The following is a 23,409-nucleotide window of genomic DNA, read 5'->3' on the forward strand; positions in this document are numbered from 1 at the left end:
AGACTAATGGAAATGATGCCCTGGGGTGTGTTTGTGAGATAACAGGTATGTGCTCTTACACAAAAGAAATTAAATCTATTGCCTGTTGTTTGAAGCTTTAGCTCCTCTCTAGACATCATGTTAACTAAGTGGCATATCAGATTACTTTTTTTTACTGTATGAGAAGAAATGCAGGGAAAAAAAAATATAGCTATGCATGCATGTGGGGTACTTACATTTTGGCTAATTAGAAATTGATGTGTTCATTATTCACTGCAGCTTTACTACAGAATTTGCAAGATCTCTCAATCTGGTTTCAACTTCACTTTTTTGATAGATTAGAAAGACAGAAAGTAGTTAATTAGTAATTAATTATGAGTTTGCTTTGGTTTTAGTGTGAGCTTCTCTATATAAAGTCTTATTTAGAAATAGAGGATATATAATTCAAAATACAGTTTCAGAAGACCCATACATTCTGACCTTTACCTGCTTTCTTTACTGGCAGCTCCACATTTTCTGTCTGAAATTAACATTTTCTTTGAAATTACGTAACTCTCTTGAATAAGGTCATACTAAATACTAGACTATTAGTCATGCTAATACATTATATTAAAACTAGTATTAACCACTACCATATGTTGACTGCTAACATTATGAACAAATATGTTCTGTATTTACAAACTTAGGCAATCTTTGCTGACAATTAAGCTTCACTCTTTAGATAAGCCTTAAAACTATTTTATGGGTTTGTCTCAAGAGTAGAGAAATTAAGTTTACCATGACACACTGACGTGCCTTTGCTATAAGTCTTTTTTCTGAAACCATGATACTGAGATGATAACAACTAGCCATGCTTTTAAAGACCATCTGACAAAGTATCTTGAGGCATTTCAATGTCTAGACAGTACTCATTCTTTCCAATTATTTGTCATTTAAATGAGTCTAATAATTAACAGAGGTAGTTGCTCAATGTTTTTGAAACTGGAATTTACAAAGTGTAATCTGGACGCAGCACAAAACCCAGTTCTTGCAGTAAATGAAAACGAGAACTTCAAGATTTGTTCCTGATGATCAGATGGATCTCAAGATCAGCCATGAATTAGACAAAAATTGATGATGTGCATCACAAGTGACAAGTAACATGTTTGAGTTCACTCTGCTTTGAGCAGCAGAGCTGACTACATGATTTCTGGAGGTATCTTCCAACCTCAGTGACGCTACGATAACTGCTGGTGATTCTATTCTGTAAAAGGAATTTATTGTGGGAAAAAATTGCTCCTGGGAGGAACATCAGTAACATGAAAATGGTATAAAAATACTTTGGGTGAAAATAAAACATTTGTTTGTATGAAATTTTCTGTTTGGAAGGACACTGAGCTAAATCCTCAAATATGAACCCTAAGTAATCTCTTTGTTGGTAGATTATATTACTGTAAGAGTTCTATAATGTCTTCTTAATTCTGTGTCCAGTGTTTTCAGTATTGCATTATCTACTTTTTTCAGAGGTAACTGAAAAAATTAATTTTGACAACAGTAGCTGTACCATCTGTACTAAAACTACAAATTTATCTCTCTAACTCTCATTGTATTCATATACCCTCACAAGATATTACTGGATATGTATCATGCTCCAAAACTCACTGTGTTTTTTCCACTTATTCCACACCTTAGAACTGTAAATAAGCAAAATGGTTGAACTTGTGGTACTGTAAACAGGGACACAGTCTGCACTGGTATAGCCTGCAATAACACTTCACAATCCCATAGTGCTTTATGAGTCAAAATTTTGTAAAACATTAACATGCAATAAAGGTGAATACAAATTTTATTGTGTATATTTTAAATAGAGGAAACTAGAGACAGAAAAATGACCTAGCCAAGACAAGGCAACAGCAAATGGCAAAGCGAGAATTCTAACTCATGATTCCCAATCCTACACACATTCCTCTGGTATTGTTCTAGTGCAGAATTGCAGCTTTGTGGTATGTCTGACCTCCACACACATTCTCACAGCTAAATAATAAGATTCTAATAGATTTTCTCTAACTATCAGAGTATGAACATTTTAGAATATGGAATTCAAAGCAAAGGAAAGTGTCTTGCTAATGTATCAATCAGGATTGATTTTGACCTTTTAGTATTGAATTGCTTTTTTCAAAACTGAAATGAAAGTGATTTCATATGGTTTTTATTCTAAGGAAATGTAACAGGTTACTGACAGGAAGCTAGAAAGCACTTCAACCTGAATATTTTTTGGAACTTAGTTTTAACAGATGAGATGATCTACAATGTTTAGGTATACGTGTACTATATAAATCTCAATAAATTTAAAAAGTTTTAACTGTGGACAGACTTGCCAGCATTGTGTTACAAAGTTTCATATATGATTCTAATTGTCAGAAATTGCTTAAAAATAGAAACATCATCTGCCTTTACTGTAATGCAGAAATTAATATATGTAGAAATTTAGACATCAGAGAATTAGCAAGTTTAACAGATTAATAAAGGCTTTTTAGAAGGCAACTGAAATTTGCTATCAAATTAGTAGTTGTCAGTGTTCTAATTATAATATATTTCAGCAAACCCTATTGAAGTAAACCTGATCTCTCCTTCCAAATGCAGGGGTTTTGTGTTCGTTTTTTTTTCCCCAGAGAGACAGAGAATAATTGCAAACCTTTATCATGGGTCTTTATTAAGCTCTTACATTCAAAAATATTTTGATCAATTTATTTAGGTCAACTTAACTGTGAGACCTACAAAAGAACTTCCTGGAATTTGCATTTATTTTTATTAAAAAGTGGAGATACCTGAGGCACTAATAACAGACACTTGGAGGAAGAAATGGCAGATAACCTGCCAGGGAGCAGCAAGAGTCAGCCTCTTTGCAAGGGAAAGTGAGCTGACCTTAAATCAAAGCAGTCAAGCACTCAGTGAGGGGAAGAGATTGCAGAGGGCGGTTACAGAGAAACAGGGTTACAGGCTTCTCATGGCAATTAGAGCCTGCTGATGTGTTCAAGGCCCTGCCACAATCTTCCTTACAGTGACATAAAAAAAAAATTGGTTTATTATAAAACAATTAGTTAATTAAGTCAAAGCATACTTAATGTGCTTTGTCTTATTACACATATTTCTATTTCTTTAATCCTTTTTTTGCTTTAATTTTAGCCATAAAATTTAACCTACATATATTTGTCTTAGGTCTGTTCCAGTGTACTTTTTAATAGATGACAAAGATCAGGAAAAATGAGCTAACTTTATGTAGCTTTCCTCCTGATTACTCAAAACACATTTAAGGCTTTAATAGCTTTGAACTGACAATTTAGAAATACAGATACACCATATCTTCATTATAAGCTATCTGCAAACCTAAGTGGCAGTATATTTAGCTTCACACTGAAGTGAGTATATCTTGGGCTTCAGTCCTGTACTCTATACAGTAGGACAGGGTCCAATATTTTTATGGGAAAAGAGACAATATTACAATGTTCTCTTTCGTCTTTTAGTCAGCTGTTCAATTTTCAAAAGCACCACTTTAATTCATTATTATGAATTAATCTGTTTCTTTCCAACCTAAGATTAATCTCAATATATTTGTCATAATTTTTCAGCTTCCATCTGGTAACACCCTAAAACTAGTAATATCACTTGAAGTTGACTTTGAAATTGAATTTCATAGGGCAAGGAATTTACCATGGATTGCTGAAAGTTATGAACTACCTGTGTAAATACAGAACAACCATGGAAATGGAAGGGATTGGCTGAGTCATAAAGTCTGGTCATGAAATTAAGAGGCACAATAGACATTTAGTTTCTAGTCATTTAGCCCAGAAGGACTTTTACTTCCTACGCTTCCCCTTAAATCACAAAATGCATTAAAATCCACAAGAAGTATAATGCTCTACAGGAGACAGCAGGTCAGACACAGAAATATACTATAACCCTTATCCTTTCTTGCCTATAATCCTATTCTCTCTAGCACTCTCTTATCATGCCTCACTTTAAATAGAAATCTAAACAAACTATGCTTGAATAACATCTCAGTGAGGTTCCAGTTCTGAGTATGGACCCTTAATCACTACATAAATACAATGAACACATTTACTCTTTTAACAACTCTAACAATAACATTTTTTTAACAGTAAGGATGAAGTAGGTTGTGACAAGTGATTCTCCTACTCCCAGCATGGAGCTACTTTGTGGGCAATTTTGTACTATTAGTGCTAGCGAAGAGAACAGCTACTGTTTATCTAAGTTGTTGGTAGGAGAATCCACAGACATATTAGTGTAATTCCATTGTTAAACCCAATTATAAACCTTATCACAGTGGGTTATGCATTTGGCAAACAAAGACATTGTTGGCTGTACACTGAGATGTTAATTTAGAAATGGTTAATATTAAAAGAATTTTATTACATAAATCTGTTCTGTGCATTTCTTAACTCCCGATGAAGGCAGAAGGCATTCTGATAAAGGTATTATTTGGGGTGAATACAGAGAGACTGCAACGTGAGCTATAATTTGAGATGTAACAGTGACACTTGGCGCTTTTTAGCCCGCCCCCACCTCCCTGGGGGCTACAGCACCAGCCTTTTCTATGGTTATGAAGCCCACCTTGTTGCTGGGATTTGGACTGCTTCTGTCTGTGTTCAGCACAAAGGAAATGAAGGTGATTCCTCATAAAGATGTAGTGGTAATGAACTCCATTGTCACTAATAAAAGAGCTGCCCCCAACTGTAAAGCTCAGCTACGTTTAAAGATGCCAAGTACAACTGTACTGCTGAACGCAGTGGTACAGCCACCATCAGTTTCCTTGGGTTTGAACGTTATGCTTCAGCTTGCATTAGAATACCAGTGTTTTTCATGCTGCTCTTAGTTTGGCCTAAAATAAGCCAACTTGCCAATCACACTTTTAAAGAAGTGGTGCACTCTGGTAATGCACAAGTGCTTGAGATAGATAATTAAAAAAGAAGCATATCAGTTTCTGGACCAGATTAACCAGGGTGGGGTGGCAGGGCTGCGGAGTTGGCATTACGAAAATGGTGGCTCTGAGGTTTTTCATTTGGAACCTGCTAGTGTTGGCAGAGGCAGACTCTAGAAAGGCTTTAGGGTTACTGTGAATTATCGTTTCTCAGATTGCCTAGTAACTGTTCTGTTTCTTGAACACTTGCCGGTTCAGCTGCACAATGAAGACTGTATTTCAATCCTCTTCTGTTTGAATGGGTCTTTAACATAACAACAAGAGGATAACTTTGCTTAAAACATGAAAAAACAGTGCTAAAGCCTCCTATTTGGCAGAAGAAGGTCAGAGGCAGATGTAAAATCTGAAAGTAATTTTAACTTGTGTTTCAAAATCAATTTACTTTGAAAATATGTCCCTAACTGGAATATGATTTCATGGGCTCAAAATTTAATCTCAGAAATAAAGTGCCCCTTTCTCAGGGTGCACTATGAAAATGCTTTGCATTTGCCCGTAACTGGTAAGTTCAGCAAACAGATGAATCAATTATAGCTTGGTGCTGCCCCATAATCACAGTCTAGGAAAAGATCAGCTGTTCTGCCTCATTGTTAATAACTGTATGGGAAGATGATAAAAACCCCTGAATCCTTAGATGGAAAGAAATGTCCCTTTTTGCTTTAGATACTGAAAAAGATTATAAGAAGGAGTGGTTTACCTTCTTATCTAGCAGTTTAGTTTCTATAAAGGAGTTGCTAATATACTAGCTACGAATCCTATAACATACTGCTATATTTCTAACAGAAAAAACAAGCCAATCAAATATATTTTATAACAGAACAGTCATTTCAGTTTGAGTATTTTATTTATCACCTCCACCATGGAAAATGATTACAGGTTCTTAAATTACCATTTTTTAAAAACCTGTTATTATATTCTGAAGTCAGACTTTAGTCACTACTCCCAGACCTTTACAAACAGATGCAAGAAGGATACTTTTTGGGTTACTTCCTCTCAGTTCTGCTGGACATCCATACAGAGGGTCTATTTGTTGATCTTTCCTCCCCCAACATACAAAAAAGCTCAGCGTTGGCAAGAAACTGTATTCTTCTAGCCAATACTACCAAAAAAAAAAGAGAATAGAAACAGAAAAACAAGAAGCAATGAGACTGAGGAATAAAATTACCATGAGAAAAGAGAAAGCACCATTTTCTATCTGGTTTGAGTTAGCAGGAAACGTGGCATGCAGTGTATACTGTATCAGGTCTGAAAGCCTTGTATCTCATAGCAGCATTGTTTTACCAGCATTAGTTAAATTATTATATTGTTCCTTGTAACTAAGTGTATGTTATTTACAATTCCTTAGCGTCTGCTTTTAAAAGTAGTTATTTTGCAGGACATATATTTTAAAACAGCCTAAACTGGGTTTTATTGGACTGGCCGAAAGAAAGGACAAAATAAAATGGCATTGTTTTACTCAAAATACAGAACTGGACTTCCTGTGAGGTAAGTATGTGAAATATGGTCACTTTGCACCACATTTCAAGATGTTCTGGACTTACAGTGTAGTTAGGTAACTATGGGAGGCTATCCCTGGTGCAGAGGATCCTGATACATGACTTTCTACCTCACTTTGTTTAAATGAGAGAATTCAGCACAGGACTGCATTGTGCACCTTTGAATCAACACATGCACAACTCTGTCCAAATGCAATTTGTACCTATTGCAACAACTGTTACGAACGTATTGCTCTTCATGATCAAAGGGATCAGCCTACATACTGTGGTTTTCTTACAGAAAGGCAGTTTCCAGTTTGGACTTGTGGATTACCAGCAAACCACCTGAGCTGGACATGGAATTCATTTGGTGGTCATGTAAAGAATAGGGACCAAACTGCATTTAAGAAAAGCACCTGCTCAGTTCTTTGTTACCAGCCAACCATCCCCAAACTACAGGGCAGTAAAAAGATGAAAAAGGAGGAGTGTTTCTCCTGGAATATATGATTTTCAAGTGCTTTAATTTCTCAATGAAAAAAAATTATTAATATTAGCATAAATATAAAAAGAATTACCCAGTCCAGTCTTTCTTCCTCACTGAAAGATAAAATAACTGCATTTTGAATGCAACAGCAACAAACACATTTTCATATACTACAGGAGTGCTCCCAAAATAGTCCAAGAATTAACTGAAACAGCAGAAAAACATGATCATAACAATTTAATACAATTCTGAGCACAGCTTTCAGCCAACATAGAAGAAGATAAATTGTAGCCAGGCTTTTATTAGTCTAACAGGCAAATTTGCATAGACACATAGGATAAAATTCACAGGAGGAAATTGCTGACCAAACATAAGGCTTTGCAATGCTGTCATCCAGAGTTATAGTTCATATACTACAGCATTAAGAAATTGCACCCTATACTACTGCAATGATAGATCTCAACTTTGTATGTGTGTTTGTTTTAGATCTGGGCTTCCAGATTCTGCAGTAAAACAAATAAACAAATTTAAAAGAGTGATTAAAACATCCTTAAAGCTCTCAAATTTTTATATAAAAAAGACAGTGAAGTAACAAATAATACCTACATTTTTTATTGTATTCATAATACAAAAAAAAAAAATTATTGACATGATCTTGATATATTTTTGTTCATTGCGGAACTACATCAATTATTTGATATTGTAACGTGGCTAAATTCAGAGTTTTTTCATATACTTACCTAGACTACTCACGAAGATTATCCAAAATTTCCATTGCTTACCTTTTAGTAAAACGTGAATAAAAAAAGGCAAAGTAACTGAAGTTGCCTGAGATAAAAAAGTTAAGGACAACACTTACTGCTATGTCAGGTGAGCTTCAGCAAAAGATTCTGGTTTATACTGACAGTTTTTAATGGTGATCAGAAGAGAATCATGCCTCAGAGGAGCATACCATACAGGAAGGTATAAAAATTTGAAAGCCATCTCTAGTATTATGCTGAATTCTTCTTACTTTTTCAATTAACAGTTGTTCAGTTGCATGTTTGCTGACTTTGCGATTATATCTAATATTATAAATATTTGAGCTTGCAAAGAAACAAAGCCAAGTGTTTTTACTGAAGATCAATCCCTGATCAAGTTTTGATCAGTAATTATGATAGGAAAAATCTACTATGTGCTAGGTTATTGAAAATAAAGATAAATCTTAATTTTCTTTTCAATTAACATTTTCTCCAAGCTTAGGAAAGACTGGCAATTTCTCCTTACTGCTTGAGCTATAATCTAAAATTTTCTGGATTGCAGATCTTGTGCTGCTATGAGCATTAAAAGTCATATTTTCCATTGCTTTTCAGTTTACATTGGTAAGTGAACAAATCATATATAAATCATTCATAAATCATCTGTAAGGATCTTTGAAAAGAATCTAAGTAAATCTCTAATGAGAATTTGGAAACCTTTTAAATTCAGTAAAATATCACACACTTAAAACAAAAAACATTAGGATTAAACTGTATTTCAGAATTGAAATCAAAAGGATGAATTAATACCTTCCAACCTCATTCATTTTTATACAGTACATTTCCATTTCCATTGCATACACTGAAAAAAAATGGAGTTTGGTGTTCACAGTTTAATTGAATGAGTATTCTAGAAAAAGCAGCGCAATATCCTGATCGTCAAAAACTTTCATGTTTTGGGGAAAATTATTTCTTTACAATGAACACAAAAAGTAAAGGAATTTGGCATTTAATAGTACAAGCAGGTTTTGGACAAAAGCACAACACCCAACGTTTTGGAACCAAAAAGGCAGAAAAAACCACCCTCAGATTATAAATTTTGTCTTGACTGTATGTTTCACAACAATCCACTGGATGGCTCCCTTACCACTCTCTGGTTTTGCATTTTCTTGAGTACCGTATTACCGTGCGGTGAATTCCACTGCCTCAGGAAACTTTGCTCTGAACAAATGAAAAAGCATCTCCATTCGTGGTCCGCAGGTTTGCAAGTGCAAGGCGTCCTCCCAAAACAATGAACTTCAGCTTCCTGCACAACAGAGTGGCTTACAATCTGCGAGTGCAAAAGACAGTGGAACAGCTATATGTAACAACTACAACAACCAAAAAAACCCAAACCCACAGAGTATACTGGCAAAAAATGGAAATTAATTGAGTTTGATTCTGGCTCTTCCATCCTCTTATAAAGCACTAAACAAGTGACAGACATAGTCATCCTAACACTAAGTAATCCATCCTCCTGAGAAACCTTGTAAAGGCAACATAGCAAAGAAAAATCAGGAAGAGAGGCATGTTGAAAATGCTCAGCTTGTGGGAGTCAAGAATGATGAAACGGAGAAGTGTTGATCCGTGCACACATTGGTCCTTGCAGCAGTTTGAGTTTGCAGTCGTGGATTCACATTAGTTTTAACAGCAAGCTGACCCTAAAACAGGCAGCCCTGCTCACTCCTTTCTTTAGTTGGATCTAGCAATAGTGTTACTGCAGTATATGTCAGATCAAAGAGCTGGAATTTTTCTGATGTCTTAGTTTTAGACCAGATGATAACTGTGATTGTATGATCTCCATAATTTAACACAAGGGAGGGTCTTCAGTTATCATGGGTAAAGTGTAACAAAAATCCACATCCCGTGTTGAAAAGCTAAAGCCTTTTTTTTATTTCTCCGTTTTTCCATTTGGTTGCATTTTTAGCAGTATTTCTAAAGAGATTTTATTGCAAAGTCTATTACCTGATAAAATCACCTATATGAGTTAAAAAATTTCTGAATGTCTCAAAAAAAATCCTAAAATGTCTTTGATTTCTAGTCTATATCCCATAGAACAGTATGAAATGACCTAATTCTTCCTTTTTGTGTCAGCTAATTCCTTTAAATACCAGACAACTAAACATTTTAAAATAAAGGCATCATAAAAATAATGGAGATAATAGGCTGATTCTGTCACCAGTCACAGATTCATTCTCTTAGGAAACCATCTTACATACCTTACTCATATAAAACTCCACTGATGTCCAAGAACTATTTTACTGAATATTGTAACGCCACTGTAGCATTCAACCTTTACTCTATTTTTCCTCAGTCTTAATTGTTTTAACACTTTATAGTTACTAACATGTCGAATGTGTCACTCTGTGTGTGTTGAATGTAATGGACATGTAAGTGTATGCACCATGGGGATGTAAAAATGTATGGTTTTTTTTTCCAAAATGAAGGATGGCAGCCATGGTGTACAGAAGGCTGATAGTTTTATGCCACACTGGACATGTAGATGCTCAGAATGCCATCACTGCAAATCACACTCACAGTCACTTATACCAGGTAAATTAGCCAGCTGGAAGAACTGTCTTACATTGCCTTTATACCTTACTGTACTTAGACAGGGATTTTAGTTAAAGAAAACTTCAACCTATTTATTGCAAACTGCCAGATTCCATAAAAAATGAGAAGAGCTCCCTGAATAGCCAGCCTAGCTACAGAGTTAGGCTGAGCCTAGTTTATAACTCCTTCTTTAACTGAGCAGATTACTTACAGAATGAAATAAGATAACTAAAGATGGAAACAGAGAATCAGTATTATAACATAAACAGAGGCAAAATCTTGTCTACTTGCCTACCATTGTGTCAATGCATATTGAGTACGAATTCAAGCAATGTCTTTATCCACACATGTTCAGAACAGCTGGAGCAACAGTGGTGAGACTTGATTCTTACATGAAATAAAATCCTTTACTTTCCAATGTGGAATAGGCAGTCTTTAGACCAGATCTGGACTAAATTCCGGAGGCTCACAGGTGGAACAAAAGCAGAGGAGGTCCAAGAATGGGGTGCAAGATATGGGACCATGAATGCAGGTATGTATTGTCCTCTCTGTCTGGAATAATGTGCTTGTTCTACTAAAAGGCTTCAATACCTATCTTACTGCAAGAGGCTGATGACATTTGCATTTGTAGCTAAGACATTTTTAAGTAGTATAAGGTCAGTTGAACTATACTACATGTATTCTTTTATGTTTTTGTAGGGCGGGATTGGTTGTGGCTCTAGCTACAAACACTGGTTATGTAAATAACATTACATACAGCTATGGAAGTTTCATATATTTAAGCTTATAATCAGATAGTACAGAGACCTTGTGTGCAAGCAGTCATCAGAATAGCCATTAGTTAACAAAACAGGGTGCTTAATTTTATCTCTCTCTCAGACTTTTTTTTTAAATTGGTCTGTCATGGTGGACATAGTAATATGCTGCAAATAGAATGGAATGGAAAAGTATAGAATAGAATAGAATAGAATAGAAAATAGAATATTTCAGTTGGAAGGGACTTGTGATGATCATCTACTCCACCTGCCTGACCAATTCCGGGCTGATCAAAAATTAAAACATGTTATTAAGGGCATTGTCCAAATGCATCTTAAACACTGACAGGCTTGAGGCATTGACCACCCCTCTAGGAAGCCAGTTCCAGTGTTTGATGACCCCCTTGGTAAAGAATTGTTTCCTAATATCTAGTCTGAACTCCCCCTGATGCAGCTTTGAGCCATTCCCCGATGTCCTGTCACTGGAAGTACTAAAGCAGTTAAATACTTAAGACATATAGTAAAATAATGTTTCTATTTCAGACAAAGACAATCCCCAATTTAATTTGCATGGCCTCTGGAGTGTTAATATACCATGGTCCTGGCAGAGGAACCTCCCTCCTCCTGACGCTCAGCTGAAAACATGTATCCTGCAAACACCAAGTCTGCAAGCTCAACTAACGATACTACTTTGAGCAACAGCAAACATTACTCTTAATTCACATGCAGTGTTTCCTGTGCTTTTCTTAGCTTGTATTAAAATTATATTAAAGTTGTAGCCTTAAAGCCCAGTAAATGTGGCATGCAAATGCTTGTAATAGGACACAGGCTTTGTGATAAGCTAACAAAGGAAGCCCTAGGACTTGCCTAGATTTATTTTGGCCTACTTGGAGTTCTGCTTTTGTTTGTTTTGTTCTACAAGCAATTATCTAACTCTTTTGGTTATTATCCAGTATTAGGCAATAGGTGACTATTACCTATTATTGTACCATATTTTATGTGGTGACTATTACTTATTATTGTATTACACTTTACACTTTGCTTAGCATTGCATTGCCGTGTGTTGTAAAGCCTACTGTCTGCTCAAGTTGTAGCCTACTGCAACAAATTTTTGCCTTTTAGAACTAACGGATGGCAACAGGAAGAATTCTTTTCTGTAGAATGAAATATCTGTGACCCTATAACAAAACAGAGCATTGAGGCCTAGAGAAATCAAATGACAGTAGAGGCCCAGGTACAGAATGATAATGGGGTCCTCAGGCTACAAGCAACTCAGCAGTCTATTACTGGACATTAAAGGAGTGCAGTCTTGGGAGCTCGGTAAAACCAGTCTAGTGGTGACAGAACAAGTATCCAACATATGTAAATCACATCTTACAATAAATTTTGGTCTACCCTGGACTTGTGGCCTGATGAAAAAAGAGCAATGTATAAAATATTTTAACAAGCATATAAAAGTGGTTCCAAACAGGTCCTGGAGTGAGGAGAAGGAAATCATCAGCAGCAATATTTTACTCCTGCTAGCAAGGAGGAGGAAGAAACCCCACCATCAATACCATGCTCCTCTAAGTGACGGACTAAAGATGGAGCCCCAAAACTGAAGCCATTAATGTTTCATACTCAGACGGTCAGTGGAAAGGTTAGCATCCAATGAAAGAATGGGGTAGATACTAGAAAGTTTTATATCAGTTTTAACTGTACATAGTCTGAACTATAAGTGGTGATACACATTTAAATGGACTAATATTCATTCTTGATTAAGAATTTACTTGGACTATTAAGATTTTACTTAGACTAACAGTAGATTCTTGGCTTTGCATATAAGGTATGTTCTTTGGCTCACAACTGCAGAATCTGTGCAACTAAATGAGAGCATTTCAAACTGGTGTGTAACTTGGGTACAATAAATTGCTTATAAAATACCTACACCTATATACAGACATAAAAACTCATGGTATGTCCCAGGAAATTTTATCTTGCAAAAGATGACTTAGAAAAATGGAACTGGTAACAACAGTATCCTTTGTCATCCCAATATATCCTTGATTTTTTTTTTGTTAAAAAAGTGTCCTTTGTCCATATTTTTGAAAGAAATTTTAAAAGCCTTTGTTTTTAGAAGTTGGTTCCAGTAACTAAGTGGAGATCCAGAATTAGCTGCTTGTGCTGTTTGCATTATCTGCAAAACAGAATTTAAGATTTCCCTTACTGTTTGTGTCCTTCTAGATCTAGACAGATACAAACCGTCCACACAGAATTTAAGTAGCTCCCTACTCACCATGCTGCCTGTTTTGGATGACCTTCTTGCACATCTAATTTTAGCACATGATGTGCAGTTAGCTTAAATGCTTCACTCAGAGGTCTACATTCAACTCCAGAAGTGCCAGGTATTGCATTGCTGTGAGGTTACTTCCACTTATCCTATCCATCATTACAAACATCTAGCTGTTTAACCAGAAAGTTTTGTGCTGTTCAGTGATTCCAGTGAACTATTGGCAGAAGAAAGCCCTCCAACTTTCTCATTGGCCCATGGGATAGCCACAAAGGACAAGAACGTTCTGCATTTTCTGTGTAATGAGGACCAAATGTGAATCATTTAGAAATGCCTTGCACATTGCTGTTTTGGGTTGTGCATAGTTCATGATTCACTTCTCTGATGAATAGTCAGGAATAGAAATATTTCTAAACAGTTAAACTCTATTACCGCTAAAAACTAATTGATAAAATTATAAAGCTTCCCAAGAGGTAAAATAAATAGTCATCTTCTTTACAACTTTATAATCTTTTAGTTTTTAGATAACCAGTATTTGTAGGTAAAGCCACAAAAGACCCACTCCTGAACTTGGCAAGGGATGCAAAGAATAATAAGGGCTTCCATAAGCATGTCAGCCAGAAAAGGAAGGTCAAAGGTGTACCCCTGCAACGAACACAACTGGCAAACTGGTAACAATGGATGAAGAGAAGTCGGTCTTGACTGGCAAGTTCTCCTCCCATGCCTCTGAAGTGGATGGACCTCAAGGCAGGGACTGGGGGAGCAAAGTCCCTCCCACTGGAAGAGAGGGTCAGGTTTGAGACCACCTGAGGAATCTGAACATATATAAGTCCATGGGACCCAATGAGATGCGTCCCAGAGTCCTGAGGGAATTGGCTGATGTAGCTGCCAAGCCACTCTCCATTATATTTGAAAAGTCATAGTAGTCAAGTGAAGTCCCTGGTGACTGGAAAAAGGTAAACTTTGCACCCATTTTTAAAAAGGGTAGAAAGGAGGACACTGGGAACTACCGACCCATCAGCATCAACTCTGTGCCTGGGAAGATCATGGAGCAGGTCTTCCTAAAAGCTGTGTTAAGGCACAGGGAGGACAGGGAGGTGATTTGAGACAGCCAGCATGGCTTCACCAAGGGCAAGTCTTGCCTGACCAAACTAGTGGCCTGCTAGGATGGAGTGACTACATCAGTGGACAAGGGAAGAGCAACTGATGTCATCTCTCTGGACTTCTGTAAGGCCATTGACACAGTCCCCCACAAAATCCTTCTCTCTATATTGGAGAGATACGGATTTGATGGATGGACTATTCGGTGGACAAGGACTTGGCTGGATGGTCACATCCAAAGAGTAGTGGTCAAGAGCTCAATGTTCAAGTGGAGAGCAGTGACAAGTGGTGTCCCTCAGGGGTCCATACTGGGACCAGCACTGTTTAATATCTTCATCAATGACATAGACGGTGGGATTGAGTGCACCCTCAGCAAGTTTGCAGATGATACCAAGCTGAGTGGTGCAGTTGACATGCCTGAGGGACAGGATGCCATTCAGAGGGACCTGGACAAGCTTGAGAAGTAGACCCATGTAAACCTCATGAGGTTCAACAAGGCCAAGCGCAAGGTCCTGTATAGGGGTTGGGGCAACCCCTGGTATCAATACTGGCTGGGGGAATGAAGGGATTGAGAGCAGCCCTGCAGAGAAGAACTTGGGGGTACCGGTGGATGAAAAGCTGGACGTGAGCCAGCAATGTGCGCTCGCAGCCCAGAAAGCCAGCTGTATCCTGGGCTGCATCAAAAGAAGCATGGCCAGCAGGTCGAGGGAGGGGATTCTGCCCTCTACTCCGCTCCAGTGAGACCCCACCTGGAGTATTGTGTCTAGCTCTGGAGTCCTCAATACAAGAAAGACATGGACCTGTTGGAGCAGGTCCAGAGGAAGGACACAAAAATGATCAGAGGGCTGGAACACCTCTCCTATAAGGAAAGACTGAGAGAGTTGGGGTTGTTTAGCCTGGAGAAGAGAAGGCTCTGGGAAGACCTTATTGCAGCATTTCAGTACTTAAAGGGGGCTTATAAGAAAGATGGGGACAGACTTTTTAGTTGGGCCTGTAGCAATAGGACAAGGGGTAATAGCTTTAAACTAAAAGAGGGTAGATTCAGACTGGATATAAGAAATTTTTTACAATGAGTGTGGTGAAACATGGGTTTCCACCAGAGAGGTGGTAGATGCCCCATCCCTGGAAACATTCAAGGTTAGGTTGGACTGGGCTCTGAGCAACCTGATCTAGTTGAAGATGTTCCTGCTCATTGCAAGGGAGTTGGACTAAATGACCTTTAAATGTCCCTTCCAACCCAAACCATTCTATGATTCCATGATTCTGCAATACCATACAAGAATAGGCATAGTGTAATTCAACTGACCTTGTATTACTTATATATTTGCAGCACTTAGTCTTTTTTAGTACACATCCTCTTCATTTTGATTGCTGTTTATTTCCTTATACTGAAGCAATATACATAGTGACAAACTGATTATGAAAGACATTCTAGTTCCTTTGCAAACTTGTATTTTCTGGAGCTTATAATGCTGAGGAAAAAAAAAAAAATTCTGGCCTTGCTACACACAGTTTCAGCTTTGAAGTACTCTTCTCTCTGACATTTAATTAATAAACTGACCACTACATAAGGACAAATACACCCTTATAAATGAGTACATTTTCAGCAGATCAAACTTAATACATTTTATTATGCAAGTAAAAAACAGCTGTACTTAAAAAAAAATAAATTAGCAAGCATGTGCTTCCTAATGAGGACTAATTACTTCAGCTTTCATAAATATATGTTTTTATAATTAAGATATAATTACCTGAAATGTTGTTCCTTTTTGCACTTTTCACTTTTTAAAGCTGCTAGACAAATAGGATTAAATAATCAGTGCTTGAGGTTTCAAGTATTTGTATGCTTGTTTCCGAGTAAACTGGTAAAGAGTTGAAAGCATTGTTTGAGAGCTACCAGCTTTGTCCTTGGTTTTTGATGGGGCCAAGCAGGTCCACCTTCTTTTTCCAAATAGTGCTAATTATCAGAGCTGAAGATATGCACTAACATGATCGCAAAAACAAAACCTTCAGGCCTAGGTTAACAGACACATAAGAAGCAATTAAAGGCATTAAAATGAGGTTACCACTTCAGTTTGGAAATAGAGTAGCAAAGGGTTCTACATGTTCTACAGTAAAGGCTGGGTTTGCTATGGGTGAAAGGCTTGATCAGGCTGGAAGCTGACTCTGCTGGGCTAGGGTTTCAGGGAGGATTAGCAGGCATTGTTGAGCTAGTGAAAGACCTAGAATTAGACTGATGTGATCCACGCTAATATTGGCTCCTTACATATTTATAAATTATTGAGACATGTCATTAGGCCTAGGTTTAGATATGAAAGTGGTTTCCTGACATGTGCTATTGCTAGTGTTTGCACTTGCAGAGTTTTCTGTACTAGGATTATAGTTATATTAATCTAGGAACAAGGTTTAGGACTGATAAGCTATGGTTAGTGCTGTCTTATTGGGAGCTGTTATAAGAGTTAGGGTTAATATTGTTGTTTTGGCTGATCAGACACAGTTGACCTACTGTCATACCTGGATCCACAAGGAATTGCTGAGTTGAGTTAAACATGTTGCCATCATGTCAAGTTTGGAGAAGAACTGGAATTTGAAATGCTCTAAGTTGATGAGGTAGTGTTATGCTGAGATCATGGGACAGCTTCAGTCCTACAGTGACAACTTAATGGAGGAATGGTGGTATCTTAGGTAGTAAGGCTCCAACCTATCTGAAGATTTTTAAAGGAAAACTGGCATTTCAAATTCAAACTGGAAATGAAACAGAAGTCAGTGGGAATAATGATTTTCTAGTGAGAAGTGTTTTGCCACAAAGAAATGATGAGATTCTGAGTCCAGCTTAATTTTTTGGATTGATCTAAAGTTAGCTAATCCACTTTGATGTAGCAAAGCCATCAATCATGCAACTACCTTCCATATAAAATTATAAAATTATCACATCTTGGCAAGACATTAAAAAAACATGCAGAATACTACTGCTGTATGATAATCTAAAAATAAAGGCCTCCCTTTACCCCTCAACTTCTGCTCATTAGAAACCAACTTTTAGTTGCCAGCCTAAAAATGATTCCAAATTTTCTGAAGCTTTAATTTGTCCTTGTGGAACACTGTACCTGAACTCACATAGTTCTTATGTTCTCATTTTGTTCACCTGTTGTGTTTAGCCGTGAACAATTTAACCCTTCCAGTCATCTAAGACAGGTTCTCTATTCTGTAGATTCCCCTAGAAGCCATTTTCTGTACTTATTCGTAGTTAAACTAGCTGTCCTGACAATGCTAAACAGTATCTTAGATAAAGTTTCATATGAGGTTTGTACAAATGGGGTCCCCATTTGAGTCCTTTTGCATGTATGGAAAAATAACTCTAGTAGAAAAACTAAGATTTATGTGGTAAAAACATGCCTTCCCAAACTTTGGAAACTTTCCTGAGGGGTGTGAGTGACAAGGCTTCCACACGTATTTTTGTTCAATATAACCACTGAAAAGATTATTTTCTGATGTTTTTTCTTTAAAAGTTACCTGCAAATCTGGTGAAGTACACTTTTTCTCTGCATTACAGGGAGTGCAGAAGAATGCAGGGGTCCCCTGTTACATGGATAAAACAGTAATTGTGCAAGAAGTCTACAATAGCTTACACCAATTAAATCCTTAAACTCTATTGAAACATAACATTAGCACTGGATATCACAACACCCAGATAATTACATTTACCTTGATGTTTCTACTATTAGCCTGTTTTTGTAGGTTATTTTGCAGTAAAAATTCTCACTGTGATTATTTTTCACATACTCTCAAAACAGAACCATATTTCCACATTTCAGCCAACTCACTAACTAAAATACAGTTCATCACAGTGTTGAAGGTGAGATGATTTTTTTTATTGACTACACAAGAGTTGAATAGCATGCCTAGAGATTTCAGTAACACGAAGGAGACCATAAAATGTTTTAGAGTGATCAGTTCCATTCAATTTTGCAGGATATAGTTCTTCAATCTAAAGGTTTGGATTGATCTTTTAAAACAACTGGGAAACCGAAGCTGAAACCGCTGCCGTTCTACATGTCCCATATAAATCTAGCTGAGAAGTTCTTCTACTTCATGAATCCAACCTCACTAAAATGAAAGGAGATGAACTACAGATTTGCCACTTCTGAAAATTCAATATGAATGCTCCATGCTGCCACCATTTCTATTGGGCTAAGTTTTCCCCGCTTTGAATTAAAGGTACAGTGTTCTTTTATTCTACAGTGCATGCTCAAGGTGGGGTGGGGGTGTAAGTCTTTTAGGTCTTAAATTGAATCGGTGGTCATGATCTCCCCATGCCGTCCTTACCTTTCCCCCAGTTACCACAGATGTGCACTGACTTCATGCCCATTATCAATTAGTCAACTTTTGGCACCTTTCAGGGCAGGATGTTCCCTCCTTATTGGTCTTTTAATTCTTTGATGTTCTTCAAGGCCCAATTACTCCAGGACGCTAGCTTTTTTCTTTTCTGATGACAAATTATTAAGTGTCTTTAGACTACCAGCTTAATATACATACAAAGAACATCTTGCATAGAAATAAACAGATTGTTTCACATTTTTAGGTTATCTTGAACAACTTGATCTGCTTTTCTTTGCAAACCCAGCTAGAAAATACATTTCCAGATATAGTGTTGTAACAAACTGATCCTCTTTCATTTTCTTTCTCCATATCAAAAAATGTCTTCTATTATAGGGAGTCCATCCTGCACATTCCATGAAGTGTCCCTAGCACAAACTGATGCTATTCTCCCTAATTGGTGTCCTGGTTTCAGCTGGGATATCTTAGTAGATGGTAGTGTGTTTTGGATTTAGTGAGAGAATAATGTTGATAACACACTGATGTTTTAGTTGTTGCTAAGTAGCACTTATCCTAAGATAAGGATTTTTTGGTATCCCATGCTCTGCCATCAAACACGTGTACAAGAAGCTGGGAGGGAGCATGGCCAGGATGGCTGACCCGAACTAAGCAGGGTCCACATGAACAAAGGGATACTCCATAACATAGAACATCATGCTCAGTATAGAAACTGGGGGGAGTTGGCTGGGAGGGGTGTATCACTGCTCAGGCATCAGTCGTGGGTGGTAAGCAATTGCATTGTGCATCATTTGTTGTTTTTTTTTTTTTTTTTTTTTAGTTTTACTGTATCATATTCCTTTTCATCATTATTATTATTATTAATATTATTATTACATTTTATTTTACTTTAGTTATTAAATATTCTTATCTCAAACCATGAGTTTTACTGTTTTTTTCTGATTCTCATCCCCATCCCATTTGGCGGGGGGGGCAGGCAGGGCGGGGTGAGTGAGCAGCTGCGTGGTGCCTACTTGCTGGCTAGGCTTAAACCACAACATGTGGTAAAACATATCCCATTTCAGAATTCTTTCAGATCTTTTTTCCCTGTTGGAAGAGACAGACACACTTTACTGCTTGCTTCAACAGAAAGGCTGTATTTTGCAAATGGGATTATAATGAGACTCTGTTCCTTTTACTGTTGAGGTGGAGTGGAACTAAGACAAAGCTGAAGACAGCTTGATTTATCCTTTTTTTCAGATAGGACTATTAAACCACATTCTTACTGTACTCCTCTGTGTTAAATAATCACTAAATGTTTCAGTGAACCCAAGAAGGCTGGGGCTGAAAGATCGCAAAAGGTCATGTGTACTACAGCCTTTGAGTCTGAGCCTGTGTTACCACCAACAAACTGAAAAACAAACTCTGAATTTGTGTAAATGGCAATTTGGTGACAAGCTGTGACAGCGGCAGTAAAGCAAATTGTGTGCTATCACAAGAGCAGAGATAGACTAGCAAGGATGAAGAGAAAAGGAACAGATTTGCAGAATAATTAAGAAACTTTTAATTGTTCAGCTGCCTTTGCACATGCTCAATACCCCAAAATCAAGCCTTAAGTAACTCACTCACAACTGCAGTGGGAATTCTCAGACCTGAAAAGTAAAACACAGGAATCTTTGCTACCATACTGTGTCATAAAAGCTGTGTTTGTGCAAGTGGGCTCTATAGGTGCCTCTGTATATGGGTGGAGAAAGAGTTACCAGACAACACCAGGATGAAGAGAGGAAACATACATGCTGGGAGACAGCATGTGAAAGCCTTCCAAGAACTCATAGTCATCTTGGATCAAAAATTGGTAAGCTCAGGAGACCAAGGAGCTGCTGAACGTGCCCAAGGCCTTCAGCACACACTGGCCACCCATGACAGGTCATGTAACTCAAACTGCATCCGAGAAAGCAGGGGCTGCTATAGGTGGACAAAGACTACAGGGCAGTATATATAAGCACACCTGCTGAAATGAGGGACCCTCTCTGTGACTTTGTGCACAGCTGCCTGGAAACCCCCAGAATGTGGGTACGAGCCCTGGTTCCTGAGTGAACCACTGGAGCTGGCCTCTCCGCTGCCGCTCCAGCTGGGTGACTGCGAGCGTGTGCATTGCGTGAGGCAGTGACTGCATGTACGATGCAAACAGTTATCTGCAGTTAAGAGTAACATTCTAATTAATAAAGTGTTCTGGTAACTGTTGGTTGTGAACTGATTCCTCCTCTGACTCTACACCCGATCAGAGATATTTACAACACCTGGCACAAAAAAGCCACAAAACTAGGCGAGTGTCACCCAGATCTTGTAAATCTGTATTTTAATCCAGCTGCCAAAGTTTCAGGCAACAAAGCTGCTCAGAATTCCTTTGAAAGGCATCCATTATTGCATCTCCTGGTTTTTAGTGAGTCCGCTACAGACACATTTTTGCATTATTTTACTGGTATTCATGTCTACTGGTTTTGGCTGGAACAGAGTGAATTTTTTTCACAGTAGCTGGTATGGTGCTGTGTTTTAGATTTGTGGCCAAGACGGTGTTAACACAGGGACATTTTAGCTATTGAACAGTGCTTACACAGGATCAAGGATGTTTCAGTTCTTCATGCTGCCCCACCAGCAAGTGGGCTGGGGGTGTGCAAGAAGCTGGGAAGGGACCCAGCTGGGACAGCTGACCCCAGTGATATCCCAGACCATGACAGTCAACAATGAAAGCTGGGGGAAGAAGGAAGAAGGGGGGGCGGGACGTTAGGAGTTATGGTGCTTGTCTTCCCAAGTAACCCTTACATGCGATGAAGCTCTGGTTTCCTGGAAATGGTTAAACATCTGCCTGCCGATGTGAAGTACTGAACTAGCTCCTTATTTTGCTTTGCATGTGCCCACAGCTTTTGCTTTTACCTGTTAAACTGTCTTTATCTCGACCCACGTTTTCTTCCTTTTGCCCTTCCTACTCTTGTCCCCATCCTACTGCAAGGGAGCAACTGAGTGGCAGCGTGGGGCTCAGCTGCCTACCGGGGCTAGCCGACAACAGGGTAGTAAATCCAGACTTTTCCGATGTTAATTCGTAGAATTACCTTATTTAGAAAAACACAGAAAGTCAAACCCACAAAGTATAAATGAGGGTCGCCTTCCCTTGTCTTGCCCCATGTTTTCACCCGTCTAACGCTAACAGGCGCAGCCAGCCTGAATCCGTGTTTTCAGGTAGAGCTGACTCTGGCTGGGTCGAGATTTTGTCTTCGGCGACGCTGAGGGCCTGGGTTTCGCTCGCGGACACCGCTCTCCCAGCTGCCTGCGGATGCTCAGCCATTCTAACGCCGGCCGGCCTCCGGGCCGGGCTAGGCCGCAGGGCCTGCGGGCCCCAGAGGCCAGGGCAGCCTGCCCCGAGAGGAGAGGGAGCCGGGGAGACCGTCGCGCTCGGCCGCCATGGAGACGTCAACGGTCGCTCCCCCGCCGCGCGCCAACCCCACCCCCCCGCAGGCCTCGCGCCAGCCGCGGACCGCGCGGGCGGCGGGGACGACGCGCCGAAGGGGGTGGGGGGGTAGGCGGGGCTCGCGGGCGGAGCGAATGCGGCGCGAGGGCTGCCGGCCCGAGCGCAGCGGGAGGGGGGCGTGGTGCCGCCCGCTCGCCTCGCTCCCACCCGCCCCCGCCCCCGCCCCGGTGTTGTTGTCTCTTTACGGCCGAGGCCGGGGGCTCTCGCGAGATCCGCGTTGGCGCCGTGACCTCCATGTGAGAGCGGCGGCGCCCGGTAAACACTCCCCGGGGTCGGGAGATGGCTCCCGGCGGCGCCCGTTAGACCTGGCCGCGGCGGTTCCCGCCAGGCTCCGCCTCGCCCTGTGCCGTCCTCGGCGGGCTCGCGGCGCGGGCGATCGGTGAGGCGGCGGGGGATCGGCTCGGGTCTCCTTCCCTCTCCGCGCCCCTCTGAGCGAGGACGGCGGCCCGGCGGGCGGGGAGGCTCGCGTCTGTTCCGCGGGATTTGAAAATCCTGCCCCACCGAGCCGAACAAAGGGCAGGGGGGAAGCGCCCGGCCCCCTCCCCTTCTCCCTCGCACGCCGCAGACGCGCTCCCGGGGAGCGGACTCCTCGTCCCCCTCCTGCCCCAGACCCCCCTCCCATCCCCGCGGCTGGCTGAGCCGGTGGGAGGGCGCGCACCATGTGGATCCAAGTCCGCACCATAGACGGCACCCAGACCCAGACCATCGACGACCTCAGCCGCCTTACCAAGATCGAGTGCCTGCGGCAGAAGATCCAGGAGACCTTCCGCGTCAGCCCCGACCGCCAGCGCCTCTTCTACCGGGGCAAGCAGGTGAGGCGGAAACGCCCCTACCTGGGTGGCAGAGGTGGGGGCTTCCCCCTCCTCCCGCCCCGCGCGTCCCCTCTCGGGCTCGGCTCTTTGTGCGGCCCGGCGCGGAGGTCCCCCTCCCCACCCACGCGTCGTCCGCTGGCTCCGGCTTTTGTTTTCTCCCGTCCCGTCGGGCCTAGAGGGAGGTGAGGTGCAGGAGGGAGCCGAAGCGCCTGCCCTGACAGGAGGGCGGGGGAGCCAGCGCGGGCGTTCTACGCGCCCTCCCGCCCGCCGTTTCTACCCAGGGCGAGCGGGTGCCGGAGAGGCCCCTTTGTGTGTTTGTTTTCCCACCTGAACCGCGGGAGGCTCCTCCCCCCGCCCTGCCTCGACCGTGCCGAAGTGACAGGGCGCCCG

The 23,409-nt window shown here is 40.2% G+C and overlaps 1 protein-coding gene across 2 annotated transcripts in view; it reads left to right on the forward strand.

Moving 5' to 3' along the window:
* Window positions 1-22,621: 22,621 nt before the first annotated feature.
* The window catches only part of UHRF2 (ubiquitin-like with PHD and ring finger domains 2, E3 ubiquitin protein ligase), a 92,901-nt gene continuing 92,113 nt past the window's right edge, over window positions 22,622-23,409 (forward strand). For both annotated transcript variants that reach the window (XM_010586052.1, XM_010586053.1), the window contains exon 1: window positions 22,622-23,019. In XM_010586052.1, the coding sequence (XP_010584354.1) occupies window positions 22,867-23,019 (153 nt within the window). In that variant the 5' untranslated portion in view covers window positions 22,622-22,866. The remainder of the gene's footprint in view (window positions 23,020-23,409) is intronic.

This window comes from Haliaeetus leucocephalus, unplaced genomic scaffold (genome assembly GCF_000737465.1).
Source record: "Haliaeetus leucocephalus isolate CR32 unplaced genomic scaffold, Haliaeetus_leucocephalus-4.0 Scaffold139, whole genome shotgun sequence".
Lineage (NCBI taxonomy): Eukaryota > Metazoa > Chordata > Aves > Accipitriformes > Accipitridae > Haliaeetus > Haliaeetus leucocephalus.